This window comes from Podarcis bocagei, assembly GCF_964188305.1.
Source record: "Podarcis bocagei genome assembly, chromosome: 4".
In the NCBI taxonomy this organism is placed as follows: domain Eukaryota; kingdom Metazoa; phylum Chordata; class Lepidosauria; order Squamata; family Lacertidae; genus Podarcis; species Podarcis bocagei.
Genome location: NC_138128.1, coordinates 9,866,204 through 9,886,862, shown reverse-complemented (window position 1 = coordinate 9,886,862; position 20,659 = coordinate 9,866,204). Strand labels below are relative to the sequence as shown.

At 45.1% G+C, this 20,659-nt stretch overlaps 1 protein-coding gene across 3 annotated transcripts; it reads left to right on the top strand.

Annotated features, from left to right (window-relative positions):
* The first annotated feature begins 1,083 nt into the window (after positions 1-1,083).
* On the top strand, positions 1,084-19,662 carry RFC4 (replication factor C subunit 4). Of its 3 annotated transcripts, XM_081190567.1 has the most exons (12): positions 1,158-1,284; positions 1,655-1,722; positions 2,916-3,069; positions 4,612-4,690; positions 11,614-11,693; positions 12,793-12,912; positions 13,639-13,782; positions 14,065-14,185; positions 15,981-16,106; positions 17,114-17,194; positions 18,565-18,681; positions 19,471-19,662. In XM_081190567.1, exons 3-12 carry the CDS (start codon positions 2,936-2,938, stop codon positions 19,564-19,566), a joined length of 1,098 nt encoding a protein of 365 aa, XP_081046693.1. In that variant the 5' UTR covers positions 1,158-1,284; positions 1,655-1,722; positions 2,916-2,935; the 3' UTR covers positions 19,567-19,662. The 3 variants fall into 3 exon arrangements, with proteins under 3 accessions (XP_081046694.1, XP_081046692.1, XP_081046693.1); XM_081190568.1 differs by lacking the exons at positions 1,158-1,284; positions 1,655-1,722 and adding an exon at positions 1,084-1,106; XM_081190566.1 differs by lacking the exon at positions 1,655-1,722 and having other exon boundaries at positions 1,140-1,284.
* Positions 19,663-20,659: the final 997 nt, after the last annotated feature.

Genomic DNA, 20,659 nt, shown 5'->3' with positions numbered 1-20,659 from the left:
GCAGCCCAGGACCTCCAGACACGCTGCCCAGGCTTGCGCCCCAGGGAGGTCACTTCAATGCTGCTAACACTGGCTCCCTCCACCCCCGGAGGCGCACTCCTTTGTCTCTCGGGACTGGCGGATGCCAACCATCTGAGGTGGTTGGTTGCTTTCCTCCTCCTTGGTGTGATTGTGTACAGCTGAAAACGCTAGCAGCGTTAAGATAAATCCAGCAGCGTAAACAAGTTTTGATGGCTGCAATAATGGAATACTGAATGGCATAGTTTTTGTAAAATATGCAGGGATTTATGCTGCTTAAAATGAACCACGGAAAGAGAAGGGAAGTGATTGTTATTTTAAGGATGTAAAACGAGTATTTTAAATGGTAAAACTGAAAATTTAATAAAAATTGCATAAAAAAAGAGGAGGCAGGGGAAAACACCCAAAAGGTATTTTCACAGTTCACAGTATCAGTCTGAATCAGGGCCGGCCCACTCATGAGGCGATTGCCTCAGGCGGCAGGATCCACAGGGGCAGCAGATCACGATGTAGGTATTTATTTGTCTGTTGTTCCCAATATAGATCTTTATTCCTCCCGCCTTCTTCCCTGACAGGGAGGGCGAGGCACCGTTTTGTGTTTCTCCTCAGGTGTCTAAATGTCTAGGGTCGGCCCTGGTGTGAATGAACATAAAAGGACTGGGCTGGTGGGTGCGGACCCTCAACGTTTCAAACTGCCTGGATTTCTACAACGTTTCCAATAAGCGACGGACAGCCCCGTATGACTAACAAAACGCTGCCTGCAGCTAAAACACAAGTTCAATACTCGAAGCACACTCTCGCGCACGCATGCGCCCCACGACCCGCGCCTGCAAGGAATGGTCGGCAATATTTTGTGCGCGCATGCTCAAATCTCTTCTCACGCGGGCAATTCTCTCCTCCTCCTCTATCCAACGCGGGGAGGAGCTTACAGTTCAGCGCACGCGCGTCGCTTCCCTCTCGCAAACGACGTTCGCCTCTCCGCTTTCGGCGAGGGACGGCCGGCCCACATCTCCATATATGGCGCGGCACGTGATGCGCCAGTGCCCTTCCCTCCCTCGGGGAACAGAATCTTGCGTCGGATCTCTATGGTCCGTTCGTATTGCTAGCGCGCCCTCATACATACGTATATACACGGAAGTGGTCCCGCCCCTTGACCCAAACGATGGGTTTTGGCGGGAGTTCTGGGGGAAGGGAAGGGAAAGGGAGGCCGCTTCAGCTGCGCGCTAAAGAGGCCTGAGGAGATTTGTGCGCGCGGCCGTTTCGCAGGTGCCTTTAATGAGGGGGGCGCGCGCACGCGGTGGCGAACCCCTTGAAGGAGCGAGGGGGGGGGAGAAGGGATGTTATTCCTCCGTCCCACCCCCTTCAGGGATCCGGGGCACTGCTGTGTTTTGTGGGCCGCGAGAGTCCCTGTGTTTACTTAGATAACATAGCCCTGTTTAGGGAAGCTTTTAATGTTTAATAGGTTATTGCATTTTAGTGTTCTGTTGGAAGCCGCCCAGAGTGGCTGGGGAAACCCAGCCAGATAGGCGGGGTACAAATAATAAATTATTATTATTATCATGTAGCTGGAGCATTGAGGGGGTGGGTGGAGGGTGGTTGCTTACACTTGTTGTTTTTGTTGCTTTATCCTGCTTAGGGCAGCCCAAAGCGACTTACATTCAACCAACCAGAGACAAAAATCATCGCACAGATAGATATAGATATGTAGGTAATAGATATATAGGCATAAAACTATGTATGTATATATGTGTATATATGTGTATGTGTATACACACACACATATATACACTGTATATTGTATGTATGTATGTTGTTTAAATTTGGAAATATTGGACAAACTGAGATAGAAATACCCTCCCGCAGTAGTGGGGGTGGGGGTTGCTGTCGCTGCCCACCTGCTTTTGACAGGCAGCTTCCAGGCCCCAACTGCTCCCCTTCCTTAGGGCTGCTTGCTTGCTTATTTGTATTATAGTCTGCCCTTTCCCCATGCTGTCTCAGGGTGGGCTATATGCAGCTTAGTTACAGTTAAGCCGTGTAGTGTCCCACCCCAAAGGGGCTTGTGCGAAAAATGTGCACCTTAAATAAATGTAGGGATGGGGCCAAATGCTCCTGGAGGGAGAGTGATCAACAATGGGGTGTGTGTGTGTGTGTGGCCACTGCAGAAAAGGCCGTCTCTTGCTTGACTGCCTCGCAGGATTTTAGATAGTGGCAGAACTGCTGGCAGGGTGATAGAATCACAGAATTGTAGAGTAGGAAGGGACCACAAGAATCATCTAACCCAGCTCCCTGCAATGCAGGAATCTTTCACCCAACTTGGGATTTGAACCCACAACCCTCAGATTAAGAGTTTCATGCTCCACTGACAGCTATCCCTTCGCCCCTCCAGATCTCAGAACTGGGAGCTTGATACAGTCTGCTTATCTTTGAACAGGAGATGTAAGCCAGGGACTACTTCAAACAGAAAACTGTTCTCTGACAGCCCTTCAGATAGAGGACTGTTCACTGTATAGAAGAATGCATGGACATCGGAGGAGTTGTGTAATTGTCATCAGGGTTTCTGTGCAACTTGCTTGCAGACTGTAGTGTATGTTTCATGGATGTGCATAGAGAAGCCATGACATTTCTGAGTAAAAAGACTTTGTTGGTTCTTGATCATATGACAACGTATCCTTGCAGACTTCACCCTTTTTGTTCTTATACCAGAAGAAAAAAATATAGGCTTGAAGGCTTTTCTGCTTATAAATGAAATGGTTCAACAAAAATAACTGCTTCACTGTTTATTCTTATCAGTGGTGTTAGGATTGATGCAACTGAGAAATGAGTGGAGCTATCAAATTACAAAACAAATTTTTCAAATGACACATGTGCATCATTTCCTTCCCATTCCTCCTTTGCAGACTGGTGAGAAACAGCAACAATGCAGGCATTTCTGAAAGGACCATCTTCAATCAGCACTAAACCCCCATCTACCAAAGATCGGGGAACAGCTGCCACTGCAGGAGGCAGTGGAGAGGGCAAAAGGGTCAGAGCTATTCCTTGGGTGGAAAAATAGTAAGTAGTGGACTCTGCTTTGGAATCTAAATGCGTGGTGTAATTGCCCAAGATGAATGCCTCTTGCTTGACTGAGTGAAGGGGTGTGTAGAAATTGACTCTTGTATGGCTGGCATGTAGCCTGCTGTGCAAAGATAAAGAATTGCATCTGTTGATCTGCCCACTATTTCCTCTTGACCCACCCACCACTGGCATGCAGCCCCCAGAAGATTGTCCATGTGGAAATGTGGCCTTTGGCATAAAAAGTTTCCCAGCCTCATTGCTAGGGGAATGTGATCATCTACATTGGAGGTGTTTTAAATCATAGGTTTTCAACTTTTTTTGAGTCCATGGCTCCCTTGACCAACTACATTCTTTCTGCGGCACCCCTGTGGGGCTCAGGGGCTCAGTTATGTCACCCCTTGCCTGCAGAGCTAGCAGCCCCTCACCCTTCCCTTGTGGAGTGTTCCCTCAGCCTCCTCTCCCCTCTTATTGGGAGTCCTCTGGGCAGCCACCACCCATGGTCTCTGAGCTGCTCCCCCACCCCAAAGAGAGGTGCCTGGGGCTGGTGGACTGGCTGGCTGGGTTCCCTTCCCTTGCTTGCTTACTCCAAGGCCACCTCAGCTCCTGACAACCAGCACACCAGGCGAGCCCAGAGGCACCATTCGCCTGGGGAGCTTGTAGCCAGGGCTGCTGTAACAAGCAGCCATGCAGGCCTTTGGGAGGCAGAGACCCGAGAAGGCATTTGAGGAGAAAGGGAAGGAAAGAGGGAAAGAGGCCAGTGTTGCCCTCGGCACCCTTGACCATCAGTCAAGGCACCCCAGGGTGCTAGGGCACACTGGTTGAAAACCACTGTTTTAAATAATGACTATGACTGTAACCACTAGATGTCTCCACTTATATTATGCCTCTCCTTGTGTTGCTGCTCTGTTTCACAGGACAGTGTTATATGAATGCCAGTCCAAAGTTAATTCTCCTATATAAGCATTGCAGTGTCAGAGGAGTGGCTTGTGGAAGATTGCAGAGGTTCTTTCTGTGGAAAAGTAGAAGCTGAACTTCTGTTGACAGCTTCTTTGATGTTGCGATGCTTGCACACGCAGGCCAGGTTGCTCATCTGTGGCTGGCTACTACATCGCCAGGTGTCTTTTTTTGCATCAGAGTATTAGCTATTAAGACTTGCTGCTTTGACTGAAATATTTGTTAAGCTCCAGATTTGACGGGTTAGTTGCTTGTTTATCTCTGGAAAAAGAAAAAGAAAAGCCGGCAGCTGCAGAAATTTATTAGACTCTGCAGTGTATTCATTTAAAAGCTTTCCTAAAATCATTTTCAGCAGGCAGTGAAAATAGCAAGGAAGCCAAAAGCAGGTCTTTGGAATGATTTCCATAGGATGGGTGACACAACTGTGACAGCTGTGCTCTGCATCCTTGGACCACTAACTTCCATAAAAGAGAATTGCTTTGCTCATTGATCTAAAGGAACAGAGAAGCTACATGTATCGATACTTCTGTTCAGAAAATATTAATAATACATGCTAAGTTTTTTTTAATTCTTTTTTTTATTTAGCCGCCCAAAATGCATGGATGAAGTTGCATTTCAAGAGGAAGTTGTTGCAGTACTGAAGAAAACCTTACAAGGAGCTGACGTGAGTATTGCAGTTCTCCCAGCGCTTCATGACATATGCAAGCTAATTTTTCCAGTAGAAGATAATTATTGTGTGTAGTCTTATGAATCATATTTTTGTGTCTATATAGTCAGAATAAAATTTATTGGCTGTTCTGCAGCTGTATGCTCCCAGAACAGCTCCCAGAACAACAACAAAAATTACAATAAATCCTTAACAATTGAGAGTTAATGTGTAATATGGGACAACTTATTGAGTGAGTCTCCAGGAGTATCATGCTCTTGGGACTCCTTTTGTGGGGAATAGATTTTGACGGCAAAAAAAACAACCAGAAGTGAAGGTTCTGGAATGGTATAGGAAGCTGCATTGTCCCGTTGGTCCATCTGGCTTGGTACAGTCTATACTGATTTGCTGCAGCTCTCTGGGACTTCAGACAGACATCTTTCTCAGCCCTTTCTGGAGATGCCAGAGACTGAACAGTGTGCTGCTCTGCCGCTGAGCTACGCCTCCTGCTCAGTTTAATCAGCCCTTTCCCAGTGCCACTGCTGAAATAAACTTCAAAGGCTTCCCTCTGCATTTCCTAAAAGAAGCAAATGAACACCAAACTCTGAAATAACCAGGGTTGCATATCCAGTGCTAGTCCTACTCAGAACGAACCCACTGACGTTAACAGGCATGACTAACTTACAGTCATTAATTTTAATGTATTTCCTCTATGCATAGAACTTAGCTAGGTACAACCTCATGTGTATTTTTAGGGTTGTTAAACCATGCTTTAAAATGTGGCAATAGAAGCTAAGACAACTCTGCCCCTCCCCCGCCCCGGCCTTTCTCTTGTTGTTTATGTTAGTGGCTGGTTTGGCTCTCTGGCCCAAAAATACACCCGTACTTTGGGTCACAGAAAAGGTCAGTGTAATTCGCTTGCCCCATCTCAGGTTCCCTCCCAGGCCAAATCCAGCACTCCACTGCATGCAGACATTTCACACTCCATTGACCTGCTTGCAGCCAGTTACCCATTGCACTTTTGTCTCAGCAAAACATCAAATAACCAGAGCAAGCCAACCCTTAGGTCACAGTGCCTTACCTCCTGCCTTTTTCTACCTCTGTGGTGATGATTGACTTCTGACGAATGATTGACAGGTAATTCTGAGGCTCCAGACCTATCAGTTTAAATTGTAGAAGGCTGGATGTCTGGGTGCAAGGCCTGATTGAAGAGATTAGGGCCTTTCCGAATAGGGCTCCCCCTTACCCTGAAAGGAACACATGAAGGTACTACACAATAAGTACTGTGGTATATTAAGGGCTATGGCATAAGCTTTCAAGGACTACAAAAAATAATCTGGTACAGTTAATGTGATGGCACCATTATAAATCCGGCCTTGTCTATGTGAAATAGAACATTGTACAAGTGGACTTGCTCTTGCAATGGGACTTCCCCCTTCCTCTCCTTCCCCTGCCCTGAAGTTCCTTGAACAGTTCTCCTGTAAAGGATTGGGGGATCTTCTGGAGTAGATATTGGGGGGCTTCAGGGAGAGGGGAAGAGGGGGAAGTCCTGTTGCATGAATGGAAGTCTGTTCCTCTTGTACATAGACCCAAACTGCTTCACTGTATTGGTTTGTGCTAAACTTAGTGCTAAGATGAGCTTTCCATCAGTACAAGGATTTCCTCTTGCACAATGAAATGTTCTTTCCCCTCTCTGCATGCCCCCATGATCTGTTCAGGGGTTTCCCTCAAGCCTCCAGAGCAGATTTAGGGACAGCATAGGGCATGTGTGGAGGGTGGAACCACCTTTGCCCTAGAGCAAAAAATTAGATGAACAGCACCCTTTTTCTGTATCTGATGTTTCACATAGAGCTCGATCTTGCCTTCCTAGGTAAATGTGAATCATGCTTAATCATACGCATCCTTTGTATCATTCTTCCCAGTATCTGCTTTGTACGAAAAGCCAGTAGTGCCTGGCTCCTCCTACTCTTGTAATCTTTTCATTCCAGCTGTTCATTACCTGACCTGAAAGTGTTGCTGTGCAATGCCAGGTCAATGATGAATAAAACCACTGCCATCCACGACCTGATTGTGGATGGAGGATTTGACCTGGCATGTGTGACAGAGACCTGGTTGGATGAAGCAGATGCGCCTGTCCTTGCTGCTGCTTGGCCACCAGGTTTCTCTTACGCACAGCAACCCAGGTCATGTGGGCGGGGAGGGGGGGTTGCAGTGATTTTTAGGAAGTCATTAGTTTGCACCAGGCGTCCTATTGGGAAGACCCAGTTTTCTGAGTGCATGTTCTGGAAGTTGGGCAATAGGGGCAGTACAGGATTCCTTTTGGTGTACCGACCTCCCCGCTGCACCAAGGATTCCCTGCCCGAGCTGCTTCAGGTCGTGGCGGATGTTCTCCTGGAGACGCCTAGCTTGGTCGTCCTAGGGGATTTTAACATCCATGCCGACACGACCTTACAAGGGGCCGCTCGGGACTTCGTGGAAAGCATGGCCTCCATGGGGCTGTCCCTGAATAAGTCTGGCCCAACCCATAGCCGTGGACATGCCTTGGACCTGGTGTTTACCTCTATGGATGTTGGTGATCTGACACTAAGTAAAAGCGAAACGAAAGAAGTGCCATGGTCAGATCACTTCCTGGTGCAACTGGACTTCTCTGCGACCCATCCCCTCTGCAGGGAGGTGGGACCAATTCGGATGGTCCGCCCCCGCCACTTAATGGATCCAAATGGTTTCCAGAGAGTGGTAGGGGATGCTTTATCCCATGTTGATGGCCTTTCAGCTGATTCCCTGGTGGCCCGCTGGAATGTGGAGTTAACCAGGGCTATTGACTGTTTGGCTCCGAAGCGCCCTCTCCGATTGCATGGAGCCCGGACAGCCCCGTGGTTTTCCACGGATCTGAGGGCAATGAAACAATCGTTGAGACGGCTAGAGCGGCGGTGGCGGATAACTCATTCCGAATCTGACCGGACACAGGTTAGAGCTCAACATCGAGCCTACCAAGTGGCGATAGCGACGGCGAAGAAGAATTTCTTCACCGCCTCTATTGCATCTGCAGAAAACAGCAGCAGGAGACTTTTTCAGGTGGTTCACAATTTAGCGGAACCACCTGCAACATCGGGGCCCAGTACGGGCCACATGTTCTCCTGCAATGATTTTGCAAAGTTTTTTGCACATAAAATTGCTCAGATTCGGGAAGAAGTAGACTCCACTGTGGGAGCAGGGCCGGGGCGGGAGAGTGCTAGAGTTCTGTCTAGTCAAGTTGAGTGGGATCAATTCCAATCTGTTACCTCCGAGGATGTGGACAGGCTGCTTGGACGAGTGAAACCAACCACCTGTCTCCTGGATCCTTGCCCATCCTGGCTTATAAAAGCTAGCCGGGAAGGACTGGGCAATGGGCTTCGTGGGGTGGTGAATGCTTCCCTCCGTGTAGGAGCCTTCCCAGACCCGCTGAAAGAGGCGGTTATTAAACCGCTTCTTAAAAAACCATATTTTGATGCGGCCACGATGGCCAACTATCGCCCAGTCTCAAATCTTCCATTCCTGGGCAAGGTGATTGAGCGAGCGGTTGCCGAACAACTCCAGGCACGCCTGGAAGAAGCAGACCATTTGGATCCCTTCCAGTCGGGATTCAGGCCTCATCATGGGACTGAAACTGCCTTGGTCGCACTGGTTGATGATCTCCGGCGGGCTAGGGACAAAGGTGAGAGCTGTTTCCTAGTTCTGCTGGATCTCTCAGCGGCGTTTGATACCATCGACCATAGCATCCTTCTGGACCGTCTTGAGGGGCTGGGAGCTGGGGGCACTGTTATACAGTGGTTCCGCTCCTTCCTCCTGGGCCGTGTTCAGAAAGTGGTGGGGGGGGATGAGTGTTCAGACCCTTGGGCTCTCACTTGTGGGGTGCCTCAGGGTTCTGTCCTCTCCCCCATGCTTTTCAACATTTACATGCGGCCGCTGGGAGAGATCATCAGGAGGTTTGGGCTGGGTGTTCATCAGTATGCGGATGATACCCAGCTCTACCTCTCTTTTAAATCAGAACCAGTGAAGGCGGTGAAGGTCCTGTGTGAGTGTCTGGAGGCGGTTGGAGGATGGATGGCGGCTAACAGATTGAGGTTGAATCCTGACAAGACAGAAGTACTGTTTTTGGGGGACAGGAGGCGGGCAGGTGTGGAGGATTCCCTGGTCCTGAATGGGGTAACTGTGCCCCTGAAGGACCAGGTGCGCAGCCTGGGAGTCATTTTGGACTCACAGCTGTCCATGGAGGCACAGGTCAAATCTGTGTCCAGGGCAGCTGTTTACCTGCTCCATCTGGTACGTAGGCTGAGACCCTATCTGCCTGCGGACTGTCTCGCCAGAGTGGTGCATGCTCTGGTTATCTCCCGCTTGGACTACTGCAATGCACTCTACGTGGGGCTACCTTTGAAGGTGACTCGGAAACTACAACTAATCCAGAATGCGGCAGCTAGACTGGTGACTGGGAGCGGCCGCCGAGACCATATAACACCGGTCTTGAAAGACCTGCATTGGCTCCCAGTACGTTTCCAAGCACAATTCAAAGTGTTGGTGCTGACCTTTAAAGCCCTAAATGGCCTCGGTCCAGTATAGCTGAAGGAGCGTCTCCACCCCCATCATTCTGCCCGGACGCTGAGGTCCAGCGCCGAGGGCCTTCTGGCGGTTCCCTCATTGCGAGAAGCAAAGCTACAGGGAACCAGGCAGAGGGCCTTCTCGGTAGTGGCGCCCGCCCTGTGGAACGCCCTTCCAGCAGATGTCAAAGCGATAAACAACTACCTGACATTCAGGAGACATCTTAAGGCAGCCCTGTTCAGGGAAGTTTTTAACGTGTGATATTTTATTGTATTTTTGGTTTTTATGGAAGCCGCCCAGAGTGGCTGGGGAGGCCCAGCCAGATGGGCGGGGTATAAATAATAAATTATTATTATTATTATTATTATTATTATTATTATTATTAACGTAGAAATGTCCATGCTTTTGAAAGTATTTTGCACCGTGTGTTGTAAATTTCCATGTATCTTTAGCTGATAATAGGCCACCTATAGCAGTGTTTTTCAACCTTTTTTGGGCAAAGGCACACTTGTTTCATGAAAAAAATCACGAGGCACATCACCACTGTCTGTCCGCTCTCATCCGATCCCATCCGATCTGATCCCCACCCAGGACGGATGGAAAATAGGGTGGACACAGTCCGGCACCCGCCTAGTGGGCGAAAATTTGACTTTTTGTTTTTATCTTTCGAATTTTTCAATTTTTCCCATGGCACACCAGGCAACATCTCGCGGCACACTAGTGTGCCGCGGAACAGTGGCTGAAAAACACTGACCTATAGGCACCATAACTTCATCATTGGCAACAGTCAGAAATAGCGTAGCTTGGTCATGTTACAGCTCTGCTAAAAATACAGCCATTAAGTTAGATAAAGGATTAGGAGATCCTTCATCAGACCTTACTGTAGGTGCCAGCTAAATGTGCTGTTCAAGTTTGCGGTATTCATTCATTGATTGGCAAGTGTAGGTTTTCTGTAAAAGTACCAAATGTTGAGTAAAGTAGCAGGATAGTGGCTGTTTGGTGTGCAGCTCTGCTTGTATATCAACCCCAGTTGACAGTTATTTTGTGTTTCTTCCATTTGTGAATTATTGCACCAACTGTTGTCACCTTCTCACCAAGCTGCTTGGCAATAGTCTTGTAGCCCAGCCCAGCATTGTGCAGGTCTACAATCTTGTCCCTGACATCCCTAGACAGCTATTTGGTCTTGGTCATGGTGGCTACTTTGGAATCTGCTGGATTGATAGCTTCTGTCGACAGGTGTCTTTTGTACAGGTACTGTAACGAGCTGGGATTACAGGTAAGACCTCTCCCTTACAGCAGGTGCTTCTAATCTCAGCTCGTTACATACAGTGAAGATACCAGGTAGCCTGACATCTGGCTGGTTGATAGGGGATCAAATACTTATTTCACTCATTATAATGCACATCAATCTCTGACTTTTATCTTCTGGGTTTCTGGGGGTTTTCCTGTTGTTATTCTGTCTCTCACAGCTACAATAAACCTACCATTAAAATTATGGACTGGTCATTCATTTCTTCGTCAGAGGGCAAACGGGCAAATTTAGCAGGGGATCAAATACTTTCCCCCCTCACTATATTCCAATTTTATTATAGCGTCATTTTGTCAGCAGGTGTGTGAGGGCTCCTGGACCCCTAGACTTGTAAAGGTCCTTTGAGGGATTGGGCATAAACAGTCACTTTAAAAAAAAAAAAGCTGAAGGAAATTGGTTGAAGTAAAACACAAAAGATACTTCTGTGTCTGTTCTGTGACAAAATCCAAAGCGAATAACTCTTGTTGACTTTAATAGAAAATGTTCCTTTGCACTGTTCCTTTGCATTAATTCATTAATTCATTATTTTTTTAAAAAAACAACCTAATATCATTTATTCACAATTAGTTCATTTCATAGTTAACATAATTATCAGACCTGTTGATGATTAAATTGCCTTTTGTTATTGCTTTAAAGCATTCAATTAATTAGAACACTAGATTTATATTTGACCAAATCATCTATTGACCTGTCCTGTGTCCAACTCAAGTATGCATCCCTGTATAGTATTTAAAATATTATCTAAAGCATCTGTTTCACTTTTTTTCCTTCTGTCTTGGGATTACCAATTACAACATTCTGAAAATAAAAAACCAAAGCGTAAATATAGTATTTGAAACAGGCTGGTAAATATTGATCAGATTAAAATCTGTGCCTGCAATTATACACAACTCTTATTTGCAAAATTGTGTCCCATGCTTGAGTTGTGGCATAGACACCTATGTAAGTGTTGTAAAACAAATACTCAATGATAACATCACCTGAGGTTTCTTGTTCCTCTAAAATATGCACTTACAAATATTGCATGACAGAATTGTTTAACCTCCTGCTGTTGCAGCTTCCCAATCTCTTGTTCTATGGCCCACCTGGAACTGGAAAAACATCCACTATTTTGGCAGCAGCCAGAGAACTCTTTGGGTAAGTGTGGGATCTAGTGGCATTCAAGTGTCTGTTTTGAGTCCGACAATCCTCTAGTACTTTTGGTGACTTGATAGTAGGCACTTGGTTTAGTGCAACATGAAGAAGCAGAAATTAGGCAGAGTGAATCTTGAGTTTGCAGGCATTTCTCTTCCTCCAGAAGAGATAAATCTGTAGTTAACATTGGCAGAACAGTTTTAAGCCATAGTTACTGAAGCTGAGACTTTAAGAAAGGTAACCGAAAGTTAATTTTCCAAACTGAGATCATGATGATTTTGAGTGTTTGGAAGCAAAACAGTAATGCATGGCTGCAGAATTTGTGGCCACAAAGTCTAACACTATGTATTATGGAGCGAGACAGGTACTTGAACTGCCCACCTGCATTCATGCAGTCTCCTCCGTGAGACTAGGTGGGTTTTTTAAAACTGAGATTTTCCTTCAGTTGCACATTCATAACTTGCATGTATAAATAGAGAAGATATGCACAGAAATGGGGGGAATGTCACTCAGTGATTTGAGTGTTTTGTTAATTATCCAAGTGAGTTCCTTTTACAATCAATATAGAAGTTTTAACAAATTTAGGACGTTCTGATCACTAATCATAGAGCTAGAGAAGGCCTTGTATGCCTTCTAGTACAGCCTTCACTAAGCTGATGCCCTTTCGATGTTTTGGACTGCAATTCCCACCAGACCTATCAAGTACAGCTGATGGGAGTTGTAGTAGGGAACATACGGAGGACATTTGGTTGGAAAATCTAGACCAACCTCCTACTCCATGCGGGAAATCCAGAGCTTAGAGCCTTTCAAGTTGAGATACTTTATCCTAGTCTGTATCTGTATTGGGCACAATTGTTTTTATAGTTTCATGTTTTTGTCGTCAAATCACTTTGGGATGTTAATAATGCCTTAAGTGATTCATAAGTTAAATAAATAATGAATATGTAGTCCAGGTCCCCAAACAGAAGGGAGGAAGGGGAGCGAGAAAACCTTGTTTTAACCAAGGAAAACCAACGTCCAGAATTCAGAATGCAAAACCAGATTAATAGCTCGGTTTAACAAATAGGATAAAAATTGGCTGAATTTCTGTTCTGATAAACAGGCCCGAACTGTTCCGGCAGAGAGTCCTCGAGTTGAATGCATCCGATGAACGTGGAATACAAGTCATTCGAGAGAAAGTGAAGAGCTTTGCTCAACTAACAGTGTCGGGAAGTCGTTCAGAGTAAGCACAATGATCAAAGCTGCTTTGTAGGATTGTATTTCTCTCTGCTTTAGTTTTATAAGGGTTCGCTCTGTAATGCTAAATTAAGCCACGAGTCAGCATCGCACGGTGGATTTTGGGCTCTCGAGTGAGTCACGGGAGCATAACTGCATTCTGAGGGAATTTATCCTTCACATGTCTTGCACCACTGTACCAGATAGGACATTTATGGAAGCCGTGAAATTGTGTGCAAGCTTCCCAAATGCTGAATGCACTTGTCTTCTATTGCACCCTGAATGATTCAGGTGCTGGCATACAGACAGCAGCTTGTCAGTTGTTGTGTGTGACATTTTATTTCCAACATTCAGTCTGTCAGTTACTTGAAGAGTTGGCTGAGTTATGGCCAAGCTAGCTGGGGAAGATGGGAGCCTGTGGGCCACAACACCAGGGAACTCAAGATTGCAGTACGCTGGAACAGTGTGAGGGACATTATCTTGTCCTTCACAACAGGAAGCAGATTGTCTTGGCCGGCCCTGATTACACTGTCAGAACTTGAACAGGATATGTTCGGAGACACGTGTCATCCTTGAAATAAAAGTTCCAAAATATTAAAACATCTTTCAAATCTTAGAAATGGATTAAAGTGGCTAAGCAATACTGATGTCATCGTTTGTTGGATTTGCAAATATTACCTGCACTAGTAGCTTAAGTTGTTAATGCATGTTTTTGCAATGGGTGTGTGTTTAGTGGCAGGCCGTGTCCCCCATTTAAGATTATAATCTTGGACGAAGCGGATTCTATGACCTCAGCAGCCCAGGCAGCTTTACGGCGCACCATGGAGAGAGAATCCAAAACAACACGCTTCTGCCTTATTTGTAATTACATCAGCAGGTATGTGTGGGTTTCACCATGCTTTCTTACTTATTATTTGATGGAAAAGATTTAGTATCCCACATTTATTCCTAGTTCCCATTGTAAAAATCCTAAACTCGCATTGTAAAGAGTTCCTTAATTCCCCTTGGAAAATGAAGAACGTAGCATAATTGATGCATTGCTAAATTATATTTTTTTGCTAAGGGGCAGGAAGTAGTGGAAAATGTATTGTCGCGTTATGTGGAAACTAGAGAGGATGGATTCCTCTTGTAATTGCGTTTCACTTTCTCTTTTTCACAGGATAATTGAACCCATAACATCCCGATGCTCCAAATTTCGTTTCAAGCCCCTTTCAGACAAAATCCAGCAACAGAGACTTCTAGACATTGCTGAAAAGGAGAATGTGACAGTCAGCAGTGAGGTAGATTTTCTGTTTGTTCAGAGATTCATTGTTTTTAATTCTGTGAAAAGAGACGGACGCAATGCTTAGTGTATTTTTTTTCTGGGTCACTGTTGAGCTACATGCATAGTATAATCATTACCCATATTTTACAGAAGGGGCGTTGGTCCCACAACTTAGTCAAAAGACCGTATTTTTTGCTCTATAGGACGCACCTTTTCTCCTCCAAAAATGAAGGGGGAAAGTGTGTGCGTCCTATGGAGCGAATGCAGGCTTTCACTGAAGCCTGGAGAGCGAGGGGTCGGTGCGCACCGACCCCTCTCGCGTTCCAGGCTTCAGGAAGCTATCCGCAGGCTTGTGGATAGCTGCCCGAAGTCCGGGGAGCGCGGCGCTGTGCACCCCGGGCTTCGGGCAGCTCTCCGCAAGCCTGCGGAGCCCGGATGGAGTTCCCACCAGGCTCCCAAGGCTTGCGGATAGCAGCCTGCTGTCCCCGAAGCCAAAACAGCGAGACTGGGTGCTGCACAGCCCTCTATTTCGCTGTTCCAGCTTCGGGATGGCTGCGCAAAGCCTCCGCAGCCCGCTGCCTTGCGGAGGCTTGAAAGGCTGCCCCCGAAGCCAAAACAGCGAGACGGGTCGCTGTGCAGCCCTCCGTCTCGCTGTTCCAACTTCGGGATGGCTGCACAAAGCCTCCGCAGGGTAGCGGGGTGAAGGCACCCCGCCGCCCTGCGGAGGCTGCAAAGGATGTCCCCGAAGCCTCAAGCCTTTGGAGTGCAGCTGCGCTCCAAAGGCTTCAGGGATATTTGAGGCTGGCGGTGGGGGAAAGCAGCGCTTCCCCCCACTGCCAGCCCCACAAGCTAGGGGGGCAGCGGCAAGGCCTGCTCTTGAACGCACCTTGTTTTTGAGGGGGAGAACAAGAAAAAAGTTTTTCCCCCTATTCTCCCCCTCTTATGGTCCGGTGTGTCCAATAGAGCGAAAAATTAAGCATAGTTAGGGAATTTCTGTGCCGGGTCAGTGGTGGCTAGTATTTTTGGCAAGTGTGCCACAAGTTCAAAGTACAAACTAGTGGGATTCTAGAGTACACAAGTGGTTTTGCAGTGAAGTGATGTGGCCTTACCTCTTTATTAAGTTTATTAAGCTAGGGTGCAGACTGCAGTGCAGTGCTGTGCTGGAGAGGCTGAGCTTAGGCCTGCCTCTGCAATATCAAGACACATGCTACCCTGCTTTTATTCAGGAATGCTGCAGCCTCATGCTGCCAGCGTCACGGGGCTTTGTCTGGAGCAAATAGTGCCTACCCATTCATACCAGTCCTGGCATCTGCAGTCACACTGTACTGCATCCCTGTTTAAATAAACACAGTCGGTCTCTCTGGCAGCAGTGAGAGAGCTCATACATAGTTACAGAAGAGGGAGGAGGAAACCTTATTTGTATATTTGATTAACTTTGCTAAAGGAAGCATTCTGTTCTAGCTCAAACTTGTGAGTTTAAACATAAAGCTTACTCTTGTGTTCCTAGAACGTTATCCGTGTTGTGATACAGAGATCTGACAGTGCTGGACAAAAGCCATGGGGACAGATCACACCACTTATAACGTGATTACCATTAGAGCATTTGTTGATTTGTAGTTGAGAAGGAAAATGTGTAACTACATGTGACAAATGGGGAAAGCGCTGTGTTCGCCCCCCTGAATGTGTTAGCCTTCCTACTGAATTGGGTAAGATATGGAATTTGCTGTAGGAAAAGAAGAGTACTTCAGAAAAGCATCTCAACTGTCTCATCTCTTCTTTGATTTTCTTATAAAGCAGTATTTCTTCCACAGGCAGTCTCTTACCTTGTCCATGCATCAGAAGGGGACTTGAGAAAAGCAATCACACTTCTTCAAAGCGCTACACGATTAACAGGCGGGAAAGAGGTCACTGAGAAAGTTGTCACTGAAATTGCAGGGGTAGGTCTAGTTTGCGTATTTCAGTTGGCCCGGTCTATGCTTGCAAATATTGGAAAACTGCTTCCATAAAATGGTATTTTTTTCTTCACAGCTATCTGTTCTGTTGTACCACGCTTGCTTTTTCTTCCATGACTTGCCCTGAATACTAAAGTTCACAGGGCTGCAAAACAGGGCATACAGAAATACCGGTATATTCCATAGAAACTTGTGAATCATTCAAACATGAAGAAAATCTTTTGAATACAATCCTCTTTCATTTTGCTTAATTTTCTGTTTCTGTTAGGTCTGACTGATTTATTACATGTTTATTTACTAGGTGGATGCTATTGCATCTCACCGATTTATGTCACAGGGTCATTTATAAGTTTGGAAATGTGAGACCAAATCCATTCCCAAAGCAGAATCTTGGGTCAGAGCATGTTGTCTCTGAACATCTGTGGTTCTGGAATTATGTTTGCTGATCCAGCAGAAGACAGAGAGGCATAGAATATGGCAGAAATCAACACTGTGGATTCATAATCTTTCATAAATTGCATTGCAAATGTGGCAGAACTGATGTTTCTACCATCTTGGTTCCATGATGAAGGGGTGGTTAAAACATAGGAAGGATACCTAATCCACTCTGAACCATTTGTCAGGAGGGAAATGAGGCCATGGGGTGATATTGCAACTACACATGACTTTCACTAATCTACTGCTGCTGCTTTACCGCTGGCTCTCACTAACTGTGGGGCAAAGGGGTACTGCCATCCCCTTTTTGGCATTGCGCGATGAATGAAACTGGAGGAAAAAACCAGTGGTGCAGCAGTTGCCATATGAGGATTTTCCTACCTAAAAGGTGTGTGTAAACCCTAGAACATTGAAGTGAAGAAGACCTATGGAAAATGGTATGTTCTAGTGATGGCTTCTGAACTTTTGCTTACACATCAGGACTTGCAGTCATTGTTTTTATTTTTTATTCTCGGTGCTTCAATGAGATGTTTTTCTTTATGCAACTTTTGTTTTAGATTGTCCCTCAAGGAATTTTAGATGGTCTACTAACCGCATGTCAGAGTGGCTCATTTGAAAAACTGGAAGCTGCAACAAAGGTAGCTTGCTTTAGATCTAAAATGTACAGGGATCAGATCAGATTTTTAAAAATGCTACTTTTCTTTCTGTATTGGCAAGTTGTAGAGGAGGTAGTAGTGGTGGTTATATAAGCATGTTGAAACAAAAAACTGCTCGTCTTTAAGCCAGTCATGGTGTAAATGTAACATGAACTCTCTGACATTTATTCCCTGTGACCTTAGGTGGGAAAGCACTCTCAAAGGGAGGAGTAGCACTCCCTGGGTACAAAAATCCCCAGAAGTAAATGCATTATGCGTGGGTAAAATTTATTTTACCCACAAAAGCATTGCCCACTTTTGTCCCTGGTTCTGTCCACCGATATGTGCCCCTTTCCCCAAAGGTTTCCCAGAGGGAGTGGGGCCCTCCAGCTACAAAATGTGCCTTACACACCTGCAAACAGCTCTGCAGTCCTTATTGCAACGTGTATCCAAAAACTGTAGGCTTGCATTAATCTCCAACACACTTTTTGTGGGGCGGCAATTTGATAATCGCAGATCCTTTGCTGCCAAGCCTGACATTTCAAGCCTCTTGGCAGCTTCACTAGCTGCCCTACTAAGCATAAGTGGTAGCTGCATATGAAATGGCCTTTCTGTAGTATGAGGCTAGGTGGATGAGACATTGGCTTGCGATTAACAGTGCACGTTAGTACTTTAAAAGCAGGAGTGGCTAACATTTCATCACAAGTTAGCTAAAGTTTTTTAGCATCACCAGGGGCCAACTACAACTGTTTTAAGGTTAGAGCTTCCCCAAACTTCCTTCTTGCTTTAGAGTGTTGTATATACTTCCTTACAATTGGGTGATGGAATAGATGAATTGTGAAGATGAATTTTTAGTTTATCGTACCTCTTTAGTCTTTCCCGGCAGCTGTTCTGTGCTTAGGCATGTGATATACACACGTATTCCAGAATACTCAATGAGGCTGACTCCAAGACTTCACTTAAGCTAATAATCTGATTTGTGTCTAAAATGACTCATTAAACAATGGTATGGTACTTGTGTACAATAAAACAAGATACCCTCCTGTTGTCTCAACCATCAAATAATCCTCTGGGTATTAGACAAATCCAATTTAAACTACCTGTTCTGAATTTGTATCATATAGCACGCTTGTATTTGGTAATACCATTACTCTCCATTTTCAGAAATCTCATATTGCAATATCTTACGTGGTATTGTAGGGTGCCAACGATAAACTAAGCTTTGTCTCTCCTAGCTTTTTGTGATTTACAGTAAGTCAAGGAGTACTTTCTGTCTGCATTGATGTAATGTTTTGGTTGTCTAAGCCTGTAGCTTATTAGTTTAAATTGGCTAATGCTAGCTGCTTTCAATGTTTGTTTTCCCCTATGTCCAGAATCTGATCAATGAAGGTTACGCAGCTACTCAGTTTATAAACCAGCTTCATGATACCATTATTGAGAGGAAGGATCTCAGTGACAAGCAGAAATCTGTTATTGCAGAGAAGCTTGCTGTGAGTCTTCATTCTGTTTCAGTTCTTTTTATATCTAGAATGCATGTTTGCTTGTGGTTTGGGGGCCGTAAGAAATCCTTTACAGTATTTGTGCATTAGTGAATTCTTTCCAAAGAATGGTATACTAATGGTACTCTCCCTCTATGAGGCAATTCTCCTTTTATGGTAACAGGCAGTGGTAAGAAGGGATTCAAGAGAAATGGACATTGGCCGTTGTTACCCCAGCCAACTTGCTTGAGCTACCTGTCTAGTCATTACACACAATGGAAAAGCAGAGGGAAGATTTTTAGCATTGCTCTACATTTATGCAGTGATTAACAGAGATATTTTATTCCTGTTCAGAACAGGAAGACACAATGAGTTTACATGGATTTCACAGGTGTGCTTTTCACTCCTGCTTGGGAGAAACAAAGGCAGAACTTTTTGGGTGTGCCTTTTTCTGTCCTGGGAGGGAAGGAGACAATACCTGTAGACCAGTCTTGTTAGTTACAGGCAACTACAGTGCCTGCTTGTAAGACTGGCTGAGAAATGCAAATTTAAATTCAGGTAGGGATTCCTCTAACAAATGGTCATACAGAGCTCTGCCAACCAGCTTTAGAAAACGTTGGCTTGAGTAAAGTGTACTTGGGGGTGGTCAAACGTTTGATTTTGAAGCTCCCTATAACAGCTTGAAAAACTAATTTATGTTCCTGAGAAGCAGGGAAATGTAAAAGCCTGCTCTTCTCTGACTGCATTATATAGTTATCTTGGGAGATCTTGAAAACTTGTAACTTTTCCTTTTTTTGGCAGGAGACAGACAAGTGCTTGGCAGATGGGTCTGATGAGTTCTTGCAGTTGATTAGCCTCTGTGCGGTGGTGATGCAGCAGCTAATTCAAAATAACTAACAGCACGGCAAAATATTTTCCTTTTCATTACTTCATCCTATTTGATGCAGCTATTTGTGGTACTTTTTGATAATAAAATACAGCCTTTGTGCCTGACATTCTAGTGGTATAACAGTACAACGAAAATGAGCTTTACTTTTACAGCATTTCCGCTGCTTTAAAAAAAGGAATGCAACTTTTTATTCTTGTACTTTTTTCCTAAATGTTATACTTTAAAACTAATACAGTGCTGCCATAGCTAAGCATTTGTCATTTCACCTTTCATAGTCATTCCTTCTACTGTATTGTCATTCACTGGGATTTTGGTTTAGGTTGCTGTAGAATGCACAAGAACTCAGGATAAGTTTTTCTACACCTAGCGGTCTTATTGAAATAAATTATCCCATGGAATTTGAAGACTTTACATAAATTATGGCATAAGCTTTACAGACTTTGCTTGTGTCTTAAGCAGGGCTACCTCCAGGAAAGTTTTAGTGTAAGCTACATTTCATAAGAAAGCAAAGTACTTTGTCCTTGACCAATAACTTTGAATCTGACTCCTAAATACCTTTCACCATGCACATTTTTGCATTGATATTACTTTTCCTGTTGACCTACACTGAAAGGTGGCTAATTTGGTGCTGAAGACCTAACATTGCTGGGGCATGGGAATGACACACAGGACAGAGGTACAGCCTATTGGAGACCAATCTCTTTCAGCATTGTTCTTGCAGTGGCCAGCAGCCAATACCTGTGGAAAACCCTAAGCAGGATCTGGGCACAATAGCCATCTCCCCCTCCAGTTTCCAGGATCTGGTGTGTTCAGAAGTATTATAGCTAATATTGTAGCTATAGCTATTATAGCTAATAGTGATGGAAAGCCTCATCCCCCAGGAATTTAATCCTTTGGTGGCCATCGCTGCCTCCTGCAGAGGAAAGTTCCACAACAATCTTCCTTGGATGTCCATAAGTTTTCTAGTGTGAAAAAAATTTCATTTATCTTCATTCCAACACATATTTTATAAACTTATATCGTGTCACCTTCAAAGTCCCAAGACATAGTCCCCATTTGCAAAGCCTGGATCCAGACCAGCCACTGCTTTTGCCTATTACT